The sequence below is a fragment of the Mesoplodon bidens genome, assembly GCF_964165515.1.
Source record: "Mesoplodon bidens genome assembly, chromosome: 4".
In the NCBI taxonomy this organism is placed as follows: Eukaryota; Metazoa; Chordata; class Mammalia; order Artiodactyla; family Ziphiidae; genus Mesoplodon; species Mesoplodon bidens.
The window spans coordinates 139793402-139819843 of NC_138160.1; the positions used below are offsets into that span (position 1 = coordinate 139793402).

Genomic DNA, 26442 nt, shown 5'->3' on the forward strand with positions numbered 1-26442 from the left:
GTTGTAAAAACAGTAGCATCATGCTTGGTTTCTGGGGAACTTGGGCCTGGTGGCTCCTAGGATCCTCTAGAGCTGCACTGTCTAGCAGAACTTCATCTGTGCTTTCCAGTAGGGTGGCCACCGGCCCCATGTGGCTCCTGAGCCCTGGAAACAAGACTGGCACAACTGAGGAACTAGGGGTTTAACTGTATATAATTTTATTTAGTTTAAAATTAAGTTGCCACATGGGACTAGTGGTTCCCTTATCAGTTAGCATAACTCTAAGGGATTTGGAGATGCTCAGGGTCTAGGTCATAGCCAGAAACTAAGAAATGAGATGGGAATTTAGGGCTTTTCCCCCTTGGGATGTCAGCTTAGCATGTCCCCAGCTAGACTGGGTTTCCTCAGGGGCTACACTAGGAGCTAGAGTTTCTCAGGGGCCCCAGCATCACCCAGCACAGGGTGGTGGTTGGGAATGTTTGTTGAATCAAATAATTGTTTGCCTGGTGAACACCTATTCATGCTTAAAAACCCCAACTTCCATGCCCCCTCCTTTAGTCCAGGTCCCCCAGTCCTTGTTCCTCCATTTGGTTCAGCTTTGACCCTGCAGGACTGGGGTATCTGTGTTCAGCTCTGTTTTCCTAGACTGAGGGCTCCTCAGGGAGCAGGCCCAGGGCTGAATCATCTCATGGACCCTGGTATTGTCCAGGCCAGGTAGGCACATGGTGGGTGCTGGGTGACTTACAGAAGTCAAGTGACCAGGGGCTAGCTGATAATGGGTCGAATTAAACTCACTTTCAAGATTAGAAAACTGAGGCTCAGAAAAGGGCAGCTTTGTCCAAGGTCCTTGCTCAGTTCTTTCCTGGTGAGGCCCAGGGAGTTTTCCCATCCTGCGGTCACCAGCCCCGTCCCTGCTGCTACTGTGCCTCCTGGGCTCCCAGCTGCTGCTGAGCTGCCCGTGGGGTCATGAAATATGGATGAGGCTTGCGGGCTCCAGTGACAAGCCCAACCTCAAGAACATGCCAAGGACACCAAGTGTCCCTCCCTCGCCTGGTGGCTTGGCCCTGCCCCCTCTGCAGGGAGGCCTGGGGTCCTCCACCAAGACCCCTTCTAGGCATTCCCTCTTGTTTTGCAGATGGGGAAACTGAGGCACAGAGCTGGACAGTGACTCAGATACCAGGTGAACATACTGGCTTCCAGGGGGTAGGGTTGGGACTCATGGGGCCACCAGTGTCAGCTGGGTCACCATGGTGAGGGATGAGCTTTCCATCACAGGAGTGTGCATGACATGGGGACTGTTGTAGAGGGATTCAGGAGACCCCAAGGGAACCTTAGGGACACTTCAAGGACCCCGACTGCCATGTGGCCGATCACAGTCCCAGTGTCCACCTCTCACCAGACCCTCTTCCCACAGGAGCTGCCCATCGTGGGGCTGAGTGCTCAGGTTGGGACTCAGCTGGCCCGAGTGCAAATCCACTGTCTCCTGGCTGTGTGACCTTGGCAAGTAGCTTCCCCTCTGGGCAGGGCTCAGTTTTTCCATCTGTGAAATGGCCTAGAGCTTTTCTACCCATCCCCGACCGTGAACTCCTATTCATGCTTAAAAACCCCAACCCCTATGCCCCTTCCTCTAGTCTAGGCTCCCCTAGCCCATATCTCTTCATTTAGTCTGACCCCCCAGGGCTTGGGCATCTGTATCCAGCTCTGTCCCCCTAGGCTGGGAGCTACTTGAGGACCATGCCCAGAGCTGTATCATTTCAGGGGCCCTGGCATACTCCCAGCCTTGGGATTTTTGGTTCATTCTCCATCCTCTTTCTCCCTCCTCCACAAGGAGAGCAGTTGGAAATTCCCTTCCTCAGGCCCGAGCTGGCTATGACTACAGCTCAAACTTGCCTCTCTCTTCAGACAGGCACCAGACAGGAGCCTTCGGGGGTCTCCATAGAGGCCATCAGGATGTCGTATTTTGGGGAGTATTTTTGGGTAAGTAAGATCCACTGTTACTTTGGTGGGGGCTCCTGGAAGGGCTGTGGGTGCTTTTATGGAGATGGAGGGACCTGGGGGCTTGTGGGCAGAGTCTTGGGCAGATGGAGGGTCTGCAGGGGGTAGAAGTTAAGGTGGGAAAAGTCAGGCTGGGTTTGAATCTATACCCCCAGATGTCATAGGCCTTGTGATCTCGGGCAAGTCACAGGTTGAACAGGAAGACTGAGGCCCAGAGTAGGAATCTCTCACCTGAAGTTGCCCAGTGAGAAAGTGCAGAGTCAGGGCTCAAACCCAGGGTCAGACTGAACTTTCAGGATCCAGGATCATTCCAGCCAGGGAATTTCCACATCTTCCCCATCCTGGAGAGTTGGGGGGTTTTCTTCACTTGACCCCTAGGGACCCGCTCACCTGTCTGCCCTCCAGGCTGGGGACCACATACTGTGACTCAAGGAGCCAAGTGAGACAGACTTGTTTTTATTCACTCCCTCCCTCCCTCCCTGTCACCACGACCCCACACCCAGCCAACTCTGGGAGATGCTGGAGCCCCCAAGAGATTCCATCCAAGCCCTGACCCTGAGAAGCCCCCAGTCTGGGGGACACAGAGCCAGTAAGATACACCCAGCCTTGTAGGGTCAGGGCTGAACCCAGCCTTGGGTATGCCCAGAGGAGGAGCAAGGACACAGAGCTGTGTTTGCCATGGGCTTTTTTTTTTTTTTTAAGTGTAAAAGAAATTCAAGTTCTATCCCTGGGTTTACACAAGACACAAACATGATGTGGGAAAGTTGGAGCTGAGGACAAAGGAAATCCTGAGTAAAAATGTCTGTGAAACAGCCAGTCTTCCAGGGTCAGCTTAAGATGTTCAAGAGTTATCACGTTGGTGGGCCTCAAGTAAAGGTCTCTAATGGATGAAGGAACCAGGTTCCAGATGGAATGAACAGAAAATTGGCTAAGGTCTCTCTGACAGGATGAGAGTGGTTGGAAGGAGGGATCTGGAAGCCCCAGGAGGGTGCAGGTGTCTGTGGGTCTGGATGGGAGGGAGGGGCAGTGATTCAGCCTCTTTTTCTTATTGCCCCTCCCCCACACTCAGGAGCCCTTTGTGACAAGGCCACAGCTCTGTGATGAAGGCCTGGGGTTCTGCCATCAAGCGAACTCCCAGTGCTCTGTTGCCTGAGGGCAGCAATGCAGTTCAGAAGATGGAGAATCTCTTTTCTTTGAAAAACACTGTTGCTATCTGGCTGAGATCCAGCCCAACTTCCTGGGTGATTGATATCATCCTTGGGTTCCTGTGTGGACTGGGGCTCTTCCTAATGTTACTCCCCTGCTTCCAGAGTAATCCATTCTTAGCACCACCTGCCAGTATGGGCCAAGGATTCCAGGTGCCCCAGCCCACCATCAACACTGTCCAAGGCATTGTCATCTTTGGGGAGGTGTCTTGCCTGGTCGACAGTAAAATCCTTCTTTAGTCTTTCCTTTAGTAGGAAGACATGTCTCCAAGTAAAAATTCAGTCCCTTAAAAAAATGAAGATCTGGGCTTCCCTGGTGGCGCAGTGGTTGAGAGTCCGCCTGCCGATGCAGGGGACGCGGGTTCGTACCCCGGTCCGGGAGGATCCCACATGCCGCAGAGCGGGCTGGGCCCATGAGCCATGGCCGCTGAGCCTGCACGTCCGGAGCCTGTGCTCCTCAACGGGAGAGGCCACAACAGTGAGAGGCCCACACACTTCTCCGGAGGGATCGAATCAGCGCATGTCCCCGGCGCCGGCTGCCCCGGGGCCGCAGTGCCGCCGCGCCGGGTCTGTGTGTGGTCAGCTCGGCCGGCCCCCACCCCACCTTGCCATGGGCTTTGAAGGCTGATTTTCCAGGATGTCAAAAAGACATTCTGGGCAGGGGGAACAGCCTGGGCAGAAATCCAGAGGTGTGACACTGGGTGGCCAGTTGAGGGCACAAGGACTCCTCCCGCAGAGCTAGGCTAATGGGGAGCCACAGAGGATGTGTGAACAGGAGAATCAGGGAAGGACCAGGGCAGAAAGCCCCTTCCTCAGTTGCAGGCCCAGAGCTTGCAGAGGAAGCCCAGTTGCTAGGCAACTGGTTGCCCATGGCAACAGGCCATTCTCCCTCCCCAGCTGGGGCTCCTCTTACTAGCACTTGCTTTCTTAGAGGGGCTGCATCCCCTTGCCAGTTGCGGGATGGGGTGGGGACGGATCTCCACCTCCTTCCCAAGGGTCAGAGTCCCTGGATTTGCCTCTGAACGGCTGTGTGACCCCATCAAAGGGCTGCCACTCTCTGAGGCCCTGGTGGCGATCTGTGTAAGTGTGTGTGTGTGGGGGGGCTGTTGAGCCGTTTGAGGATCGGTGGTCGCCCAAGTATTGGAACCCTGACAGTGGCACCTACATTTATTTTAAATTTCTCTTAATGGCATGCGGCACCTACATTTCTTTTAAATTCTTTTTCATTGTATGAGGTATGCAAGTTCGCTGCAGAAAATTCAGACCAGCAAAGAGAAAATAGAAGCCACCCCCAACTCCTCCTTCCAAAGATAGCCTGGTACACAGTGGATAAGAGCTTTGAGTTTGGGATTTGAATTGGGCTCTTCTGGGAGCCCTTGGGCAGGTGGCTTTGCATCTCAAAGCCTCAGGTTCTGCATCTGGGAAAGAGGGATGAAACTCCTGCTTCCCCAGGACTAAGGTAGTACCCCTAGAATGTCTGTTTCTTTTAATTAATGTTTCTTTTTTAATCTATTGTTAGTATTGGTGACTCTTTGCTGGGTGACGCTGGGGCCCTGACTGGCCTGAAGGAGGCTCCAGTCAGGGGAAATCAAGCCAGACAGGGATGCCCCAGTCTTGTTGGACCAAGTTAGGCCTGGAGGCATGGACGGCACTGGGGAGCCACGGGGGAAGTGTGAGCAGGAGAGGGACATGATCAAGCTGTATTAGAAAGATCTCTCTGGGGCTGGCGTGGGAGCAAGATTGGAGTCCAGAAGTTCTGAAAGAAGACACAGGCCCGAGACAGCCCCTCCCAGGACCCTCGGCTGCCAGCCCAGCCTGAGGGAGCCAGACACTGCTGGGGGCTTTGCCAGGTCTGGGAAACAGGCCAGCAGTTGGCTCTGAGTCAGCTCCAGATGCTGGCCTGGGCGGCGGTGCCTGGTGCAGCCTCACCCGAGGATCCCCTGGGCAGGGTGGGCGGGGGCCTGCTGGGGCTGTTTGCTCAGCCCTCAGCACTGTGCAGGAGGCCCTGTGTCTTGTACCAGCCTCATCTCACCAAGACCTTTGGGAGGTGAGTGCTGTCATTGTCCCCATTTGTCAGATGAGAAAACTGAGACCCAGAGAGGTGAAGTCACTGGCTCAGAGTGACCCAGTGCATAAAAGGAGGATTTGACACTTGAGCCTTGAAAATACGATTCTAGGGAATTCCCTGGTGGTCCAGTGGTTAGGACTGTGTGCTTTCACTGCCGAGGGTGCAGGTTCAATCCCTGGTCAGGGAACTAAGATCCCGTAAGCCAAGGCCAAAGATAAAATTAAATTTAAAAAAAAAAGAAATATAATTCTAGACATGAGAAGAGAGAAAATATATTCCTGGGGAGCTGGAGGGATCAACAATGAATGTTGGGAAGTGGGGGTCTGAGGAGGGTCTGAGAATGTTCCTGAAGGAGGAGGGCCTGGCAGTGATCCTTGAGAGGTGGAAGAATTTGGATGGGTTGAAAAAGTTGCAGGCTAGTGAGCCAGGTGACAGTAACAGCCCCAGCAAAGATACCGTGGTGGGAAAGAGCAGCATGTCTGCACCATTTGCTGTTTGCTGGCGAGGCCAAGAGGCTGTCCTGGGTCTTCCCAGTCTTGGCCTCCATTTTTCCATTTGCACAGCAAGAGGGATTATCTGGTGGTGACTTCTGGCTTTATCCTTCAAGCTTCCAGGTAACTGGGAGGGTGAACCCCTCAGGTTGGAGGAGGATGGCGGAAACCATCATTTCCAGAGGGTCTGTGAAGTGCTCCTAAAGGGGTCACTTTAGTGATTTGTGTTGGGAATTAAATAACATTGGTTCCCTCCACAAGCTTCCTCTTTCAGTCTAATTACAAGGCCCCATTTGGTGCTAAAATATCTCTACTTCCCTCCGACCCCAGCTGATCACCCTTTTTAACTGACAGCTCAGTGTTCAGACATGTTGCCTTTCACGTGTGACAGGTTCTGGCTGGCATTAAAACATAGTCATTGCCTTATTTTTTCCCGTCCCCTTCATTATGGCAAGGGGTCCTGGCTTTCCACTTAGAATAGTGGTAGGGACTTCCCTGACAGTCCAGTGGTTAAGACTCCACGCTTCCACTGCAGGGGGCATGGATTCGATCCCTGGTCGGGGAGCTAAGATCCCACATGTTGTGTGGTGTGGCCTAAAAATAAGAAAAAATTTTAAAAAAGAAAAAGAAAAAAGAGAATAGTGGTAAGCATTGCCCTTTTAAATCAATATATTTGGAGAAGAAATGAGCAACCTTAAAGCAAAATGATAACTAAGTAATACCATGAATCAGCAAAAACTAGGCTTGCCTTTGGGGCTTCAGGGGACCGTGATGTGGATCATCTTGGTGTTTACTTCGTCCCCATATGAGAGGTAGGTGACTCCCTGCCCCCATCTTAATGAGGAGCCACTACAAGTTCAGAGAGAGTCAGTGACTGATCTGGATCACACAGCACAGCCCTGGCCTCTCCCACCATGGTGACCCCAGAACTAGGAGGAAAGAGGTTTGGTGCAAGGCATCAGCAGGCACCGGGGTAGAGGCTCTGTTCCCACCAGTCCCAGGTAAGAGCAAAATAACTTTTGTCCACCTATTCAACAATCTGAAATGCCCTTTCTGTGCCCCACCCTGTACTGGATATTGCTGGGTCCTGAGAGAGGTGTCAGACCTGCATCCTGCTTTGTGGGGTCCTCAGAGAGGGAGTTTTCATGTTGAAGAGAACAGAAAACACAACTACAGTGACTTAAGCAACAGGGGTCATATTAGTTCATAAAATTGAAAAGTTGTGCAGTAGTGTGGCTTTCAGGGTTGGTTTGATCCAGCAACTCTACTTGACATACTTTTTATTCAGACCCTCTCAGGTTCAGCTTCTTTCCAGAGTTCATGGTTTCCACTTGGTTTCCAGTATCTCCTGTGACCACATAATCATTTATGGAAAGATAGAGAGAAAAACAGGGGAAGAGACTGATAGAGAAAGGAACAAACAGAGGCAGAGATACACACACACACAAAGACAGAAAGATAGTGACAGAGAGAGACAACCAGTGAATGAGAATGTCTCTCCCTCAACTATGGGAGAAAAATCCCAGGATTCTTTCTTTTTTTTAATTTTAATTTTATTTATTTTTAAATTTTGTTTGTTTGTTTATTTATTTATTTATTTGTCACACCTTGCGGCTTGTGGGATCTTAGTTCCTTGACCAGGGTTGGAACCCGGGCCCCCTGACGTGGAAGCGCAGAGTCCTAACCACTGGACAGCCAGGGGATTCTCCCAGGCTTCTTTCTGATTGGACCAAATTAAGGCCCATGAACCAATCCTTGTGACCAGGGGGAAATGCAACAGGCTGACTGGCTCAGGCCTGAACCAATCCCTACAACCAAGAGGATGGACTTCTTCTGGTTAGCTCCTCAGCCCAGCCCCTGTTGCTAGGTAACCTTGATGTCCTCTCCATCCCCTTTCTCAATCTCCACCCCCATTCCCTGCAGGGAGAGAAGAACCATGGCTTTGAGGTCCTGTACCACAGTGTGAAGCAGGGACCCATCTCCACCAAGGAGCTGGCCGACTTCATCCGGGAGAGGTGAGGTCCCCAAGCCCCACCCACCCCATGGCCATGTCCCACAGTCCACACAGCCATGCTCATCTTGTGCCCCAACCCTGGTGCCCCCTTTTCCCTTGCCCATTCCATCTTCCCACCACACCACACCCTGCCAGAAAGGATCCAGGCCCCTGGGGTCTCCAGGAACCAAATGGGCTTGAAGACCCTCCAAACCAACGGTTCTCAACACTGTCAGCCCCATGGCCCATCTTAAATGACAATCACCAGGTTCTAACGCCTCCCCCTGAAGAGACGCTAATATGACCTACTTACAAGGAGAATTTTGAAAACTCAATCTCGGGCCCTGAGTATGATAAAAGAAAAATCGTGTATGATGAAATAATCTACATCTCAGCATGTCAATGTTCCAACGTCTGAGAAAACATAATAAACTCAAATTGCAAGGCAGCCTCTGCTCCCCAGCTTCTCAGCAGCTGAACGCCTGTTAAATCTGGGCAGAAAGTCCAAAGGATTATTAACCAGGTTTTTCTCTTTGTGGCTGTCACGTGGGACCTGTCACAGCCATACAGGACAGGGGCCACTCTTTATTTTATGGGCCTTCAGATCCTGGATCCATCCACTGTTGCTTATGCTACCCCATGGGTGCCTCTCTCAGAAAATACCCCAATGGGCTTCCCTGGTGGCGCAGTGGTTGAGAGTCCGCCTGCCGATGAAGGGGACATGGGTTCGGGCCCCGGTCCGGGAAGATCCCACGTGCCACGGAGCGGCTGGGCCCGTGAGCCATGGCTGCTGAGCCTGCGCGTCCGGAGCCTGTGCTCCGCAACGGGAGAGGCCACAGCAGTGAGAGGCCCGCATACCACAAAAAAAAAAAAAAAAGAAAATACCCCAATGGGTAACTGGTTTTAACTGGGCACACTGCTACCCCAAACAAAACTGAGGTTCTATTAGGATGAAAATGTGAGTGGATATTAGGTAGGCATTTAGCAGTGTCTGTCTAGAGGGAAAAAGGAAATATGAGTTTGTCTTCTGCAATTAAATGAGACAAAGCATATAAAACATTTATATTATGTGCTTAAAAATATGCTTATTTGCTGTTGCTACTGCTGCTACTACTACCGATGTTTTACTTAAGGATTAAAACCTCTCCCGTGAATTTCCAGAACACCTCCCCCTGTCAGGGGACTGTATCATTCTCCTGGAGAGACATTGCTCAGATGTTTGAGATGGGGAAACTGAGGCCCAGGGGTGTGGGGCCTTTTCCAAGTGTGCTCAGAACCTTCCCCATCCTTGCCTTGTCCTCCTACCCAGGGCCACCATCGAAGAGACCTACTCGAAGGCAATGGCAAAACTTTCCAAGCTGGCCAGCAATGGGACCTCGGTGGGGTGAGTGTGCTCTGGGTGGGGCAGGAGTGGCCAAGGGTGTGGTGCGCTGGGTGGGGGGGAGCAACAGGAACCTGCCGTTGGGTGGACATTTCTTCACGCTTGTGATATGTGGACCAGGGAGTCATCCTCCTGCTTATGGGGCTAATTGGACCGAGGAATATAGTTCATTCATTCACTAGTTCATTCATTCATTCACTGGATATTTACTGAGCACCTACTGTGTGCCAGGCACTGTTCAAGGCACCAGGGGGCCCGGGGCAATCAAGACAGATAAAGCCTCCCGTCACCTTCATGCCCTGTTCATAGGTGTACATCTGGGGTGTGTGACGAGATGGTTGTTAACCACAGACATGAACAAAATCCTTTCCCAGGGAGAAAAGTGCTAGGAAGAGAACAAAATAGGAGCATTAGAGGCTGGACACTATCTCTGGAGCCAAGACCTCAATAATGCAAAGGAATCAGCCATGGGGGTGTCTGCGGGACAGAGACCCAGGCAGGTGGCTCAGCTAGTACAAAGGCCCTGAGATAGCAACGCACCATACATGTTCAAGGAAGAGCAAAGAGGCTGGCGTGGCCGCAGGGCCTGGACAAGTGGAGATGAAGTAGGGGAGAAATAGAGGGAAGGGGCCACAGGGCCCCAACACACAGGTGACTCTTACACCAGGATGTGATGTGGTTCCATTGGCATTGCAAAGTTCCCTGTGGCTCCTGTGGGGCAAAGGTTCTGTCGGGGGCCGAAATGGCGGCAGCAGAGAGCGAAGGCAGTGGCGAGGCCAGAGGGGTCTTCTGTCGAGGTGGGAAAGCCCCACAAACTTGATTTGGGCAGGTTGAGTCTCAGCTTCCTGTGAGTATCAGGCGGGGCCTGGAGTCCAGACAGAGGACTACGGGGCCTCGGCCTGGGTTTAAATTCCAGCTCTGATATTCATTTGCTGAGGGCCCTTGGGTGAGTTATGGAGCCTCCCATGCCTCAGTTTCCCCATCTGCCACAGGCCCACCTCACACAACTGCAGTGGGGATTAAATGAATTCATATGTGTTCATGCTTAGCAGGGCCCGGCACACATTAGATGCTGTATGAGGGGTCCCTGGGGGGCTGGGCCTGCTGGGCCCGGGATGTGTGACCCCACCTGTTTCCAGGACCTTCGCCCCACTCTGGGAGGTCTTCCGAGTCTCCTCAGACAAGCTGGCGCTCTGCCACCTGGAGCTGACACGGAAGCTACAGGACCTCATCAAGGACGTGCTCCGCTACAGCGAGGAACAGCTTAAGGCACACAAGAAGGTGTGTGCTGTGGGTACCACAAGGCTGGTGGATGGGGGATGCCAGCGGCTCCCAGGATCCCAGGACTTCTGGGGCCTTGGAACCTCCAGCCCCTGGTGTGTGCCTCTGAGAATTCTGTTAATTCCACGACATCAAACTCAGAATCTCACAGACCTGAGCATTGGTGAATTTCAGTCTCAAAATTCAAGAGCAGGGATCTGCAAACTACGGCCGGCGGGCCACATCCAGCCCACCACCTGTTTTTGTGCAGCCCTCGAGCTAAGAATAGTTTTTCCATTTTTAAGTGGTTGAAAAAAAAATCAAAAGAAGAATATTTTGTGATGTGTGAAAATGACCCCTGATCTAGAGCATCAGGGGCTACAGATCTTGTTATTTGACGTTTCTAGACTCTGGAAGAGCCAGACCTTAGACTCTCGGGATCCCAAAATGTTTGAAGCTTATAATTCTAGAGTTATAAAGGCTTGCATTTACAGATCCCTGGAATCTGCGGGGGTTTTTGTTCGTTGGTTTGTTTTGTTTTGTTTTCTGGCCGTACCTTGCGGCATTCGGGATCCTAGTTCCCTGACCAGGGATCGAACCTGCGCTCCCTGCAGCGGAAGTGCGGAGTCTTGACCGCTGGACCGCCAGGGAAGTCTTGAGTCTGCGGTTTTTAACCCCTGTTAAAAAAGGGAGTTGGTAGTACTTCATACTGTACAGTTAAAAATGGTTAAGATGGCAGCTTTTATGTTATATGTGTTTTACCACAGTGTTTTAAAAACTGAGGAACAAGGACGTTTTCTACAGGCTGATATGGAACAATCTTGGGAATGAATTATTAAGTGGAAAAAGCAGTGAGTTTAACAGTATGGACTGTTGCCATTTGTCATAAAAAATGGGCACATTTGATGGGGCACGTGCCAGTTATTTCTGGAGAAGTATCATGGTAATGGAAGTTTTTACCTGAACTCATCCCTTAAAACTTTCTGGAATGTGAATTATGTGTAAATATTACCTATTTAAAGAGTTAAAATTTTTGAAATTCATAGAATACTCAGAAAAAGTATTCTCTAGGACCTGGAATCCCACAGAGTTTGGGAAGCTGGGAATTTCACGGCATACACCTGGGGTCTGCTCAGGTCCTGCACCCCAGCAGGGGCTTCAGGTAGCCCGCATGCTCTTCTCCGCCCCCACAGTGCAAAGAGGAAGCAGTGGGCACCCTGGACGCTGTGCAGGTCCTTGCAGGTGTCAGCCAGCTCCTGCCCAAGTCCCGCGAGAACTACCTGAACCGTTGCATGGACCAGGAGCGGCTGCGGAGGGAGAGCACCAGCCAGAAGGAGATGGACAAGGTGGGCACACAGCTGCAGGTCCCCAGCCACCGCTGGCCCACCCAGGTCAGAGGAATTTGCTGAGGGGTGACGGAGCTGCCTGCCGGGAGAGTGACAACATATCACAGAGCGATGGTCATTGAACCTGCATGAACCACATACATGCTGGGCACCCCAAGGAGTCTACGTGCTGGGGGATGGGGCCGGGGGAAGTGCCCTGAGTGTCACCCTCTCAACTCCGTCCCCTCCCTGTGCCTCCTAGGCAGAGACCAAGACCAAGAAGGCAGCAGAGAGCCTGCGGCGTTCAGTGGAGAAGTACAACTCAGCCCGTGCTGACTTCGAGCAGAAGATGCTGGACTCAGCTCTGGTAAGAACCAGGCATCTGTACCTTGGAGACCTACACATTCCTGGGCCCAGGATGCTCTGGCCCCAAAAGTCCAGAACCTTCCAAACCCTCGACTCCAGAAGACTTAGAATCACAGGCTTAAAGCCGTAGAATTCTAGAGCCACTTAGCTATCGTTACTGTTATTATTATTTCAAAAAACAAATCAGTTTTGTGCCTTAGTTTCCCCACCTGTAAAATCGGGGCAGTAATAGTACCTGACTCATAGAATTGTTGTGAAGATTAAATGAGTCACCATATGTGAAGTTTTCAGACTAGTACCAGGTGCATAGAAACCACTCTATGAAGTATTAGTATTATTATTTTTATTATCACTGATGAGGTTTTTTTTTTTTTTTTTTTAAAGAAGATGTTGGGGGTAGGAGTTTTTATTAATTAATTTATTTATTTTTGCTGTGTTGCGTCTTCATTTCTGTGTGAGGGCTTTCTCTAGTTGTGGCAAGCGGGGGCCACTCTTCATCGCGGTGCGCGGGCCTCTCACTATCGCGGCCTCTTGTTGCGGAGCACAGGCTCCAGACGCGCAGGCTCAGTAGTCGTGGCTCACGGGCCTAGTTGCTCTGCGGCATGTGGGATCCTCCCAGACCAGGGCTCGAACCCGTGTCCCCTGCATTAGCAGGCAGACTCTCAACCACTGCGCCACCAGGGAAGCCCTGATGAGGTTTTTGAAGAAGACAGTGTAGGGTTTAGAAGCCAAGAGTCTCCTGACATGTCATGGTGGCTGAAAAGCCTGGATTCCTGGTCCAGCCTCCATCTCTCACCAGCTCTGCAACCTTTGGCAAGGCACTGCACCTCTCTGGGTCTCTGTCTACCCAAATGTTTGAAAAGCAGATTGGGATCTCAGGATTAAGAATCAGATTTTTTTTCTGATTTTGCAGTGATAGAAAGTTGCAAGTGATAGAAATCTTCATTCAAACTGACAAGGAGACGTATAGGCTCAGGGAACTGAAAAGTTCAGGGGGCGGAGCTTCAGGTATGGCTGGATCCAGGTGCTCCAATGGCATTGGCAGGAAGTTGTGCCTCTCTGCTTCTCAAGTCTGTTTTTCTCCCTGAGGGCTTTACTCCCAGGCAGACATACCCTCCCGGATGTGTGTGTGTGTGTGTGTGTGTGTGTGTGTGTGTGTGTGTGTGTGTGTGTGTGTGTGTGTGTGTGTGTGTGTGTGTGTGTGTGTGTGTGTGTGTGTGTGTGTGTGTGTGTGTGTGTGTGTGTGTGTGTGTGTGTGTGTGTGTGTGTGTAGCAAAGTAGCCACCAGCAGCCCCCACATGCATCCACCAACACATTGACTCAGGGTATGAAAGTGTTTTTTGCCATGGTTCCAGCAAAAGTCCCAGAGCTCTTCCCACAACCAGTCACTGAGGCCAGGGGATTGGAACATCCTGATTGGTCAGGCTGGGTCACATAGCCACTCCTTGTGGTCCCACCTTCCCATTTGCCCCTCCCCTCCTGCCTCAGCGCTTCCAAGCCATGGAGGAGACCCACCTGCGGCAAATGAAGGCACTGCTGGGCTCTTATGCTCACTCAGTGGAGGACACCCATGTGCAGATTGGACAGGTGAGTGGGGCCAGGGGTGGGGAATGAAGCTGGGGTTCTGGGCAAGAGGGCCTTGGCCCTGCCTGATTACACACTCCGTCCGCCTGGCCCAGGTACATGAGGAGTTTAAGCAGAACATAGAAAACATCAGCGTGGAGATGCTGCTGAGGAAGTTTGCAGAGAGCAAGGGCACAGGCCAGGAGAAGCCTGGTGAGTGTGGGCATCTGTGGGGGTTGGGCTGTGGAGCTGTAGGGAAGGAATGAGAGGGAGGAGAATGAACCTCTCTGGGCTTCGTTTTCCTCATCAGAAAAATGGGCTAAGTCAGCAGCCCACAGACGAAGAGGATCTGCTGCCTGATCTTATGTGTAAATCTCTTACACCTGGATACCAGAGGGGCCTTGAATGCCAAGCTCAGCCTTTCAGACTTTTCCCTGAGGGCCCAAGGGAGCCACTGAGGGTTGTTGAGCAAAAGACCAATTTGAAAATGTCCAGATACAGAGTTGAGGAAGAATTGAGAGCAAAAGTTTTGGGGTCACATCTGGGTTTGTGTCTGTTCTTTGTCGCTCATTGTGTGACCTTGGACGTCTGTCTTGCCTTCTCTGAGTCTCAGTTTCCTCATCTGTAAAGTGGGGATGATAATAACCCCCACCTAATGGTGTTGTGAATGTTCGGTAATTTGATGCAGATAAAGGGCAAAGTGTGTACCTGGCACATAGTAGGCACTCAGTAGATGCTGGTACACAGTTTACATCCCTAGCTCTAGTCAACCACTAGGGTCTGTCTTTTCTCCCTCCTGTCTCTATAGCTCAGCACCAGCTCAGGCCACCTCTCCTTGTGTGGGCCCCCACTCTTGCCCTTCACTGGTTCCAGGTTTGTCATGCCCTGCTCCTGCTCACATAACCTCTATGGCTCCCCATCACCCTTGAGAGAGAGTCCCAGGTCATCATCCTGGCACCTGAGGCTCAGCCCACCTCACAGACTTATGGTCCATCCCCTGAACCACCCAAGTTCCACCCAGAAATGCTGGAGGTAGAAGAAATAACTCAGGCAGTGCCCCCTCCAGTCCATCCCAAGGTGGCAACCATCCAAGGCAGGACCAGAACACTTGGCCCATCCCACTCATGACCATCTCTGGGGCTGGTTCAGCATCTTGGCTCAGGCCCTGGACCCTGACTGGTCTTGAGCTCAAATCCAGGTGCCATTGTGTGGCCAAAGGTATGCTGCTACCCTTGCCAGGCCCAGTCTCCCTGCCCAGCTGAGTTTCTCAATCTTTTCTGTTTCAGGGCCTTTGGACTTTGAGGCATACAGTGCGGCTGCCCTGCAGGAAGGCAAGTACGTCTGGGCCTGGACGCCCAGGCTGGACCACAGGGATGAGGGAGACAGAGCTGAATGGGAAGGGGAACCCCCAGGGCTCAGCTGCATCCTCCTCATCTGTCCTCAGCAATGAAACGTTTGCGGGGAGCCAAGGCCTTTCGCCTCCCAGGACTGAGCCGGCGGGAGCGGGAGCCACCTGCAGCTGTGTGAGGAAACACCCCAACCCAGCCCTGGCCCAGGCTAACCCAAGATCCCTCCCCCTGCCCAGGGTATCCCCGAAGGTCCCTGCTTGGGGTAGCCCAGGAGAATCGTATTCCAAGCTAGCCCAGGAGTCCCTCTACCCAGGTTAGGCCAGGAGCTCCTCTGTCCCAGACTGGCTCAATATTACCACTGCCCAAGCTAGTCCAGAATTCTCCTTTTGCCAAGACTAGACCAGGGCCTGCCTGTTCCCCCTTCCCCGGCTGGCCCAGGATTTCTCCCTTTGTCAAGGCTAGCCTTACTGTTTCCCCACCTAATCTAGCCTGGCAATTCTTGCTTTGTTAAGATGAGCCCAAGAGTCCCCCTGCCCAGACTAGTATCACTTTCTTCCCTATGCCCATGGTCTCCCCGGCTAGCCCAGGATTACCCTTGCCCAGGCTAGCCCAGGATTCTTTTCTTTGCCAAGGCTAGCCCCGTTATTTCCCTGCCAAGGTGAGCCCTACATTCAGACTAACTCCAGGGTTCCTCCCCTCCCAAGTTGACTGAGAACACCCCATGCTCAGCTAACTCCAGATTCACCAACCCGGCCCCAAGCAAGCCCCAAGTTCCCACCACCTGCAGGGCTAGTTCAGGACAACATAGCAGCCCAGGGGTTGGCCCCAGGTTCCGTGTCCGGTGTTGGGGGCGGAGGGGAGGGCCAGAGGAGGTGGGGGAGCTGACACTGACACCTCCTTCTGCATTCCCAGAGATTCCCTGGAGCCCGATTCAGGGGTGAGTGCCATGGGAGGGGCCAGGCCGGGCTGCAAGTGGGAGGGGTCCATCCCACCTTGGCCCCGCCGCCCAGGCCTGGTAGCCAAGCCTGGAGCTCAAGGGGCAAGAGGTAGCACAGCTTAGGGACCAGTTTCAAATCCCACTGTGGCTGCAAACTCCCATGGACCACGTGGGAGGGACCAATGTCCCCTCTTAGCCTCGATTTGCCCCTCAGGACAGGTTGCGGCATGTTCTGTTCCTCCAAGAACCTGCCCACAAACTGCGAGAAGATCGTTATTGCCATTGGGGTTGTTTCTCGGTCTGAGTCAGGGCCCACAGGTGGAGGGGGGCATGGCAGGGTGAGATGGGAGGTTTGGTACCAGAGAGACTAACTCACAACTTGTGCCCCCAGACATGTCCAGAGGTGGATGAAGAAGGTTTCACTGTCCGGCCTGATGTGACCCAGAACAATATCCTCCTGGCGCCTTCTGGGGGCAGTTGTTGGCACAGCAAGGACAAAGCTCTGTCCACAGTGATCCGCCCACCATTAGCAGCCCTCTCTGTGTACATCGTGAGGGGAGCCTCCAGCTGTGAACCAAGCAGATTCAAATGCAGACACTTGCCCTGCGCCCTGCGGGGTCAGGGCTGAACAAGAGGGAGAGAGGGGATCTTGGTTACCCCAGAGGGGGAGCCAAGGGGACTTCCTGGAGGAGGGGGTCGCCGGTGTTGGGGTTTAGCAGCTGAATAGGAGTTTACTAGTTAGGACAGGGCATGCTTGTATGAAGGCTTGTGCGGGGAGGAGAATGGCAAATACATGGTGTCGAGGCAAGGGAGGCAAGTAGTGAGAGATGGAATTGTGCAGCGCCTCGAAGGGATGTGAGCAGGAAGAGATGGATTTGAGGGCTGACTGGAGGGAAACCCCGTGTTGGAATCCGCTTGGCCCCTTGACTGCAGTGCACGCACAGCGGAGCCCTCCCGCTTCTCATCCAGCGACTCCGATTTTGACGATGAGGAGCCCCGCAAATTCTACGTGCACATCAAGCCCGCCCCGGCCCGGGCCCCAACCTGCAGCCCCGAGGCAGCCGCAGCACAGCTTAGGGCCACAGCTGGCAGCCTCATCCTCCCTCCTGGCCCAGGGGTGAGGCGTGGGGAGGTGCTGTGTGGGGGGCAGGTGGGGCTGGCTTGATGCCACCGACCTGATGCCACCTCTTTGTCCACAGGGCACCATGAAACGCCATTCTTCACGTGAGTAGCCTGTTAAGGGGTCTTCAGTTTTACGAACTCTGCTGTGTAACTTGGGGCAGGCTGCTTACCCACTCTGATTTCCTTTTATAAAATGGGGTCATTATGAGAATTAAATGAGAGCCAAAAGGGATTGTTGGGGCTGGGGAAGAAGCCAAAAGCTGGAGACAAGTTGGCTCAGGTTCGAACCCCTCTCTGCCTGATTTGCTGGTCACCTTGGGCAGCTGGCTAGACAGCTCCAAACCTTGGTCTCCTTGGTGTGTGGAGTGGGAAGCAGTGCAGCCTGGGTGACAGAAAGGCTCAAGGAGGTACATCTCTTGCAGGGGACACTTCTGGGAAACTACAGAGGCCTCGATCTGCCCCAAGGGCTGGCAGGTGGGTTCCATGGGAGGTGGGGCATTGGGCCCACTTGAGTGGGCAGGTGAGGGCCATCCCTGCCTCTCTCGTCCTCCCCTGCTGCCTCCCCATGTCTCTGACTCCCCTTCTCTTATCCTGGCGGGGAGTTAAGGGCGTGCCATCTTTGAGGGACCACTTCGTCATTCACTTGATGAACATTTATTGAGCACCTTATGTGTACTTGTGCTATCCTGGGTTCTGGAGATAAATGACCAAGACAGGTCCTCCTTCTCAGAGTCACATTCTAGAGGCTCAGATTTTTCAAATAGTAAATAAGTTAGAGCATATTCGATGCTTCCAAGTGCTGTGAAGAAACTAAAGCAGGCAATGTGATGGAAAATAGGAGTGGGTGACTTTAGTTGGGGCCGTGGTGGAGGGGTAGCAGGGGAGGTGGGGAGGACTTTGAGCTGAGCCCTGAAGAGGAGCAGGAGGTGGCCGTAGGGAGATCTAGGGGAACAGAGCTCAAGACCAAGAACAGCAAGTACAAAGGTCCTGAAGTGGGAGGAAGCATGGAAACACCCCTCTTGTCCCTTCCCTGTCCCCAGCTATGCAGAGAAGCTGCAATCGGATGAGCAGGTTTCCAAGAACCTCTTTGGGCCTCCCCTAGAGTCCGCCTTTGACCATGAAGATTTTACAGGTGACGGGGCTGGGGCTTCGGGGACATGGGCGGCCAGCAGGAGGAAGGGTGGGGCCACTGCAAGGATAGGAGGCTCAGGACCCTGGGCCAGGCCGGAGGGAGGACGTGGGGGTCCTTTGTGGGTCAAAGTTGGGGTGGGCGAGGCCATGGCATGAATGGGCGGAGCCGGCGAGAAGGTGTGGCCTTCGTGGGAGTGAGGATGACAATGAGTGGATAGGCAGGCATCAGTGGAGGTGAAAGTAGCCAGAGAGCATGGCCTGGGGTGGAGGCGGGGTGGGGGAGACATCGAATGGGGGCGGGCCTTCCTCGACATGGGCGTGGCCTGCGGGAGGATGGACGGGACTCCGTGTGAGGGGTCTGGAGCTGGCTGCCCCCTTCCCTCCCCCAGGCTCTAGCAGTCTCGGCTTCACCTCCAGCCCCTCGCCTTTCTCTTCCTCGTCGCCCGAGAACGTGGAGGACTCCGGCCTGGACTCACCGTCCCACGCGGCACCTGGCCCCTCCCCAGATTCCTGGGTTCCCCGCCCGGGCACCCCACAGAGCCCACCTATCTGTAGGGTGCCGCCCCGAGAGTCGAGGGGAACGCAGCCCCTGCTGCCATCGGACTCACCACAGCCCCTTGCACCATCCCCGGGTCCCTGGGGGGTGGAGGCTGTGGCTGGAGGAGGTGAGTTCCTCCACCCCTAGTCTGAGAGTTATTTGAGTCCTGGGGGAGGATTGAGCACCTAATGTGGCTAGGGTCTGAACAGGGTGCTGGGGACACAGCTGGGACCCAGGCAGGCAGAAACCCTCACCCTTGCAGGGACAATAGTGATATGGATATTTAACAAGGCAGGAGGTGGCAGGTGCCTGGTGAGGACTCAGAAGGGTAGGGCCTCCCTGAGGAGGGAACATCTGAGCTGGGATTTGATGGAGGTGAGGACGCAGCCGTATGGACGTGGGGGGGAAGGGCATTCCCAGCAGAGGGCACAGCCTGTGCAAAGGTCCTGGGGTGGAAGCAGGCAAGACCCTTTGAGGAACAGTTAGGAGGCCAGTGTGGGTGGAACAGAGTGATGACAGGGAGAAGGAGGGAGTGGAGGGGGAGATGTTGGCAGGGAGATGGGATCAGGTGGGGGCTGGTGGTCCCAGGGAGAAATGTGAGTTTTACCCCTAGCAGGGTCAGAGCCACAGGAGGGAGGGCTGTGAGCAAAGAAGGGGTGGGACCTGCTCGGATTGCAGGCTCTCTCTGACCGCTTGGTAGGCAAGGATGAGAGCCAGAGACGAGGGAGGTGAGTCCAGGTAAGTGGTGATGGGGTAACAGTGGGGAGAAGGCCAGCAGACAGTCACGGGGCCCAGAGAACAGAGGAATCAGGGCAGAGGGCCTGAGGGCAGCTGAAAGGAGAGGGAAGGGCAGAAAGAGCAGGGAAGATGGGGCGGAAGAAGCTGGGGTGGGGGCGTGTCAAGGCTGGGCCTTTAGATGGCAGGTGGATGGGGGAGGCCCGTCTGGAGCACCCTGTGGACAGCTGCATGAAGACATCATCAAGCTGAAGTGGGATGGAAGGCTGCCCAGGGAGAGGGTAGGAGAGCGCCCAGGGTGGAGCAGGGGCAGGGCTAGAGGGGGGAGGAAGGAGGGGATTGCCTACTGGTTGGCTCCTGGGGGCCTGAGTCAGAGGGACTGTGGGCTGTGACCACATGAGGTCCCCAGCAGTGGTGACAGGGTGGCGGGGGGTGGGGTGGGGGGCTTGGTACCATCCTTGGTTAAAGAAAGAGCCTGATTGGAGCTGGTTCAAGGGAGGGCTCAGGGGAGTGAGTGTAGACCATGAGTGTAGACAGATAAAGTTGTCTGCGCTTCACTGTAGAACTAAGGTTCTCAGCTGGGCCAGTTATGCCCCTCAGGGGACACTTGGCAATATCACCACTGTTACTTGATTGTCACCACTTGGGGGCGGGGTATACCTGACGTCTGAGGGGTGGAGGCCAGGGAGGCTGTTCAACACCCTACAGTATGCAGGGCGGCCCCAGCATCATGAAGGATCCAACCCTGTTGAGAACCTTGGCACAGCCTGGGGTGTAGGTAGGAGGGGAGATGGACGAGTAAGCGTTTGTAGATGGAGCAAAGCAGGGACACTAGTGGCGCAAGAGAGCGAGGGGAACCTAGTTGTTACACCATGATTAGTTAATTTAGAAGGGTGTGACTCAGACACAAGCCAGGGTGGGAGACTACCCTTGGAACTGCCGAATAGTGGGTAAAATGCCTCTGCCAAATCCCCACCCCCCCGTAGAGTGCCTACCTCCTGAGCATCCAGCCCTTGCTTGCATACCCCCAGTGATGGGGAGCTCACCCCTTATTGAGCCACCAGTGTAGTGTCTGGGAGACTCAGGGTTGCAGATGGTGTCTGCAGTCCTGTCCAGCACCTTCTCTGTAGCCCTAGGACTCCCAACCATCAGGGGGTCTCCTCCTATAAGCCCAACTCCCAGTTTGGGGCTGAGTTCCTCCCCTGGGGAGGTTGGAGAGGCCCAGGCAGCAGCTCAGCCATGTCTGTTCTTATGCTCATTCCCCAGACTTGATGCCTGTACCTGCTGACCTTGCAGCCAGGGAAGGCCTGGCAGCCCCACCCCGGAGACCTCGCTCCAGGAAAGCATCCTATCCCCTTATGCGCAGCAACGGGGACCTGGTAGGGTGAGGGGGGGTGGCAGGAGCTGGGCTGGGGGTCGCCTCCAGGGTCAGCATCGGGGCACTGCTGCTTGGGTGTTCACAGGCCGGCCTATCTTCTTTCCTTCCAGTCTCGTTCCCTGAGCCCCTCCCCACTGGGCTCTTCAGCCCCCAGCACCATCCCAGAACGGCCCAGCTTCTCATCCCAGGCAGGACATGGTACGTGGGTCCTCTCTGGGCCTCAGTTTCACCTTCTCTGGTCCGGGTGTGTGGCTTAGTGATACAACGGAGGCTGTGTCGGCAGCGGGTGGGTTCTGGAGCCTGAGACCTGTGCTCACTCTGCCTGTCCCTCGTTCCCTCCCTGCCACCCCCAGGAGTCTCCCGGGGCCCAAGCCCTGTGGTCCTGGGCTCCCAGGATGCCCTGCCCGTGGCCACTGCCTTCACTGAGTATGTCCACGCCTGCTTCCGTGGCCACAACCCCAGGTACACAGTGGTGGGGCACAGTGCAGATGGTGACAGGCAAACAGGGCTCCCTGGGGGCTGTGCATCTAGGTTCCAGCAGAGACAGCTTTCAAATGGGTTTCATGATCTGCTTTACCGTGGAACAGCTTCGAACACTGAGCTGAACAACCAGACCCATCCTGAGGGCTGTAGGGACCATGGAAGGCGTTTGAGCAGGGCTAGGCATTGATGTAGCCACGGTTTAGAGGAACTCCTCTGAGGCTGCTGTGGGCGTCAAACTGAAGGGAGCAAGACCAGAGGCCAGGCCCGTGGAGGGGGCAGGTTAAGGGTGAGTTGAGGGACCAGGGATAATCTGGGGGCGGTGCCCAGCCGAAAAGACCTTAAGACCAAGCCACAAAGAGGAGGAGAGTATTGGACCGGAAACCCAAGCTGAGGACAGTTACAAAACTGAATGTTTTGCTTTGAGCTTCCTGGTGACCTGGGGAAAAGAGAACTGGAGAAGGGGGTGTTCCTGTCTCCTTCAGCCCAGTGTGGATTCTTCCTGGTGTCTGGATTGCTGTCCAGGCAGGGACACAAGAGGTGGAGGCTGGGGCTGGGAGGCTGGCCATGATCAGAGCCTTGCTGATTCTGAGGGACCTGGTGAGCCACAGGCTACAGTGAAACTAGGAGAGAGGGGAGCGTGAGGTGCCAGGCAGAGCCCTGAGCCAATGCCCAGTGCCTTCACCACCCGCCCCCACCAGCTGCCTGGCTCGAGTAACTGGGGAGCTGACCATGACCTTCCCTGCTGGTATCGTGCGTGTGTTCAGCGGAACCCCACCCCCACCGGTCCTCAGCTTCCGCCTCGTGCACACGGCCTCCATTGAGCACTTCCATCCCAATGCTGACCTGCTCTTCAGGTACTGCTGAGGAAAGGGAGAAAAGTTAGGGGGTTCCAGGGACTGGTGGGGGCCAGGAGCACCCTGGCTCTGAATTCCTGTTCTGCCTCCCGGGATTTGCTGTGTGACCCTGGGCAAGCTGCTCTCCCTCTCTGAAACTCACTCTCCTTCTGTCTTTTGCTTCCCACCCTCGCCCTTCCCTGGGAGTTATGCTTTATTGGTCCCAAGGTTAGCCTGGGAATCTGCATCTTTAGGAAGCCCTTGGTGTAGGTGGGATGCTGGAGGCCCTTGGGACAGCATCTCCCGAGGCCTGGGGTGATTATTCCTGGTCTCTGCAGTGACCCCTCCCAGAGTGACCCTGAGACCAAAGACTTCTGGCTCAACATGGCGGCTCTGACTGAGACCCTGCAGCGTCAGGCAGAACAGAATCCAGCTGCTTCCTACTACAACATAGTGCTGCTGCGGTACCAGGTGGGCCAGGTGGATGGTGGGGGCAGAGGGGGCAGGGAGGGGATGGGTGGGTGGGGACAGGGTGAGCAGGCAGCAGAAATGGAGGCTGATAGCAATGAGCGTGGGGTGAGCTGTAGGCGGGGTGGGCAGTGTAGGGGGGCCTGGCCTCCACTAGTGCAGATGGCCCCATCATGCAGATTAGAAGAGGTCCGATCCCAGGACCTGGCAGCTGGCACCTGTCCCCAAGACTTTGTTAGAAGGGGGCACTCGTCTGCCCTCTGCTGGAGACGTGTTGTAACACAGCCTCTCATCCACAAAGAGCCCCTGGGGTGTCCTAGGCAGTGCAGTCAGGTCGGTTGAATGGCGGGTGGCATGGCAGGGGCAGTGTGGCTGAATAGTGTGCGGTGTGGCAGGACAGGATGGCTCAAGCCGTGTCCTCTCTCCTGTTCTCCCTTCCCCTAGTTCTCCCGCCCCGGTCCCCAGTCCGTGCCTCTGCAGCTGAGCACCCGCTGGCAGTGCGGGGCAACCCTCACTCAGGTCTCGGTGGAGTACAGCTACCGGCATGGTGCCACGGCCGTGCCCACGCCACTCACCAATGTCCAGATCCTGCTGCCCGTAGGGGAGCCTGTGACCAACGTCCGCCTGCAGCCAGCTGCCACCTGGTGAGGGCGTGTGGGAGGCCTGGGGAAGCTCAGCAGTGCCCCCAGAACCTAGCAGAGCTCCCTTTGATATGCCAACTGAAGGGTCCACCCTAGGCCTGACCATTCACTGTGGGCTCACCTTGCTTGGAGCTAAGGGTGATATTACTAGCAATGATAATGTCTGACACCGAGAGCTTCCTACACGTCAGGCTCATTCCATGCGTTCTGCACACACTGACAGGCTCGGGGCTTTTAGCAATCCCTCAAGGGGTTGGCCACCGTCATCCCCACTTATGGAGGGGGAGCTGAGACACACAGAGGCTAAGTCACCTAGGTCACACCAGGATTGCAACCCAGCCACCCACTCGTGGTCCCTGGCTTTTAGTCCCTGCACAATGTTGCCTTTGTTTTGTACAAAAGGTAGAACCTGTCACCAAGAAGCCAAATTTATAGGGCCGAATGCATCATCTAAAAGTGCTGCAAGGCTGTAGAGCCTTCAGGAACCAGCTGCTCCATACCCCACCCCCATTTCACACATGGGAAAACTGAGGCCAGGAAGGAGACCCGGCTTTCTCGGGTCGTGTAGCCAAGAGGCAACTGAGCTGGGACCCTGGGCTCCCAATGTCCTTTCTGGTGGAGACCGGACCAAGCTTCTCTTGATGCCAGGAATCTGGAGGAGAAGCGGCTCCTATGGAAGCTTCCAGATGTGTCCGAGACAGGGGGTGAGTTATGATTGTGCTTAAGGTCTTGGGGGTCTCAAATGGGAGAGGCTTATTTCAACTAGGGGAGAGGGAATTCCCTGGCAGTCCAGTGGTTAGGACTCCACTTTCACTGCCGAGGGCGCGGGTTCTATCCCTCATTGGTTAACTAAGATCCCGCAAGCTGCGCAACACAGCTAAAAAAATTTTAAAAACAAACTAGGGGAGGATTTGGGATGTGCTAGGAGCAGGGCAGTGTAGGCATCAAGGAAAGCTTGAAAGGGCTTTGACGAAGCTGGAGGAGAAGGCATCCCAAGGGGTGGGCACAAGAGGTGCAAAGGCCCTGAGGCAAGATTCCTTTGCAAACCACACACAGCCCCGTGGGGCCAAAGGAAAAGGGTGCAGGACACAAGAGGAAGTCAAAGGGAACAGACAGAGCCACAGACCAAAAGGCTCGGGTACAGGGCTCAGGAGGAGCCCAGGTCACAGCAGGACTGGGGTCGGGGACAGGACACAGCTGACCTCAGACCTCCCCAGGCTCTGGCCACCTGTCTGCCAGCTGGGAGCCATTCTCGGGGCCCAGCACACCCAGCCCTGTGGCTGCTCAGTTCACCAGCGAGGGGGCCACTCTGTCCGGCGTGGACCTGGAGCTGGTGGGGAGCGGCTACCGCATGTCACTGGTAAAGAGAAGGTTCGCCACAGGTACGCCCTCGCCCTGCCGCTGCATCCCCGGAGCCAAGACCAGGCCGGGCTCTGAGCCCCACTCCCTGCTTCTGCCAGTGTGTGGGGGTGGGGGAGGTATTTGGGGTGTTTGGAAAGGATAGGTGGGTGTTGGGGCCTGGAGACCCAAGATGGGGGGCACAGGTGGAGAGTGGTGGTCGGGGCCCCAGTGAGAGGGATCAAGAAGTGTCCCCTACGGGACTTCCCTGGCGGTCCAGTGGTTAAGACTCCAAGCTTCCACTGCAGGGGGCATGGGTTCGATCCCTGGTCGGGGAGCTAAGATCCCATATACCGCGGGTGCAGCCAAAAAAAAAAGAAGTGTCCCCTGGCCGGCATCCTTGTAAGAACCCAAGGCAGGGAGCCAGAAGCCCCTCTGGCGCACCCATCCCCACCCCCATTCTCCCGTCCCCACAAGGGGCTGCTGGGGTCCATGGGGCAGTGGGAACAGTGAGTTACAGGGGTGTTTTGAAGAGGATTGGGGGATCCCACGGTAGGGGCAAGGGCCCCCCCTGCACCCCTCACAATGCTGCCTCCACAGGGATGTACCTGGTGAGCTGCTGAGCCTGCAGAGGCCGACCAGCACCACTGGCCCCAGCTCTGCACTGCGTCCTGGTGCTCACTGACTGCTCCCTGGCCCTCCTGCTAGAGCCAAGGGTCCCCCACCCTGGCCTCCCCTGACGCCCTGACTCCATGGAGAGGATCCCAACGCTCAGTCTGGCTGAACCTGAGATCCACTCCTGCTCATGCCAACTCTCATGCAGGTCCTTGGCCTTTTAATGTTCTTTAAATAAGCACTCTATTTTCTAATAAAATAAATAACAAGCCTTTTCCTGCTCCAGGAAGTTTCCTTCACATCTCCAGAGAGGAGGGGAAGAAAAGACAGATGGGTGGGAGAAATCTAATATCCTTAATAATTCTTATCCCTACCCCTCCACCCCCACCTAGCCTGTGTGGGGCGATACTGGGGGAGAAAAAGCCAGACGTGAACACCCCCAGCCCCATGGACCCCTCCAGTCCTGTGGGCTGGTGGAAGAGAACAAGGACCAGAGGAACCTAGAAGGGTATGCCAGAAAGACTTCCTAAGCAGAAGGCATTATAAATGGGGCTTTGAGGTTTGAGTAGGAGTTTGCAGGCTGGATATGGGCATGCCAGGCAGAAGGATGGTGAGTTGTGAGTTCTGTAAGAAAGCAATTAGTCCACAAACACTGATTGAGCACCTACTGTATGCCAGGCTGTAGAGACACAGCTATGAGCAAGAGAAAGCTCTTAGAAGCCGTGAGGCTGTGAAGTCAGAAGGTGTGGGTTTAGAGCCTGCCTGGCCCCCAGTGGCTGCGTGTCTGAACCAGTGACTTGACCTCCCCAGGCCTCATCTGTAACCCACCTCACTGGCTGGTTGTGAAGAGGTCACATACCTTGAAGAGTACCTGGTACAGAATAAGTACCCCAGAAGTGCTGGTATTCTTTTATTTATTGGGGGTCCTGGGGTGGAGGGTGGTCCTAAGTGCAGGTGTGCAAGGGGTAGCCCGAGGTGGGCCCAGGACAGGTGTGGTAATCAGCATGCTGTGGTGGAGAGCAGGGCTGAGCTTGATGGAAAGTCCTGGGTCCCAGTGGACATGTGGGTATGCTGGGTGCCTGACCCTGAAGACCATGCAGACTCCAGCGACCAAGCCAGGACCAGATGGAGCTCAGGAAGCAGAAAGCAGGATTTGGCCTGTGTGCTCTGATCCTCCCACCCTGTCCTCCAAAGTCAGGGTGTGTGTGGTGGGGGGGGGGGCGGCTGTGCCTCAGTTTCCTCCTCTGT

At 54.7% G+C, this 26442-nt stretch overlaps 1 protein-coding gene across 1 annotated transcript; it reads left to right on the top strand.

Moving 5' to 3' along the window:
* The first annotated feature begins 1888 nt into the window (after positions 1 to 1888).
* Positions 1889 to 25433, top strand: FCHO1 (FCH and mu domain containing endocytic adaptor 1). The gene is made up of 26 exons (XM_081230521.1): positions 1889 to 1956; positions 7662 to 7753; positions 9041 to 9115; positions 10252 to 10393; positions 11566 to 11718; positions 11960 to 12064; positions 13552 to 13650; positions 13743 to 13839; positions 14913 to 14957; positions 15071 to 15149; positions 15888 to 15912; positions 16304 to 16361; positions 16851 to 17029; positions 17112 to 17136; positions 17457 to 17508; positions 18075 to 18166; positions 18555 to 18830; positions 20705 to 20817; positions 20927 to 21014; positions 21170 to 21278; positions 21998 to 22153; positions 22471 to 22603; positions 23045 to 23244; positions 23890 to 23945; positions 24459 to 24623; positions 25180 to 25433. Exons 1-26 carry the CDS (start codon positions 1930 to 1932, stop codon positions 25200 to 25202), a joined length of 2664 nt encoding a protein of 887 aa, XP_081086647.1. The 5' UTR covers positions 1889 to 1929; the 3' UTR covers positions 25203 to 25433.
* The last annotated feature ends 1009 nt before the right edge of the window (positions 25434 to 26442 follow it).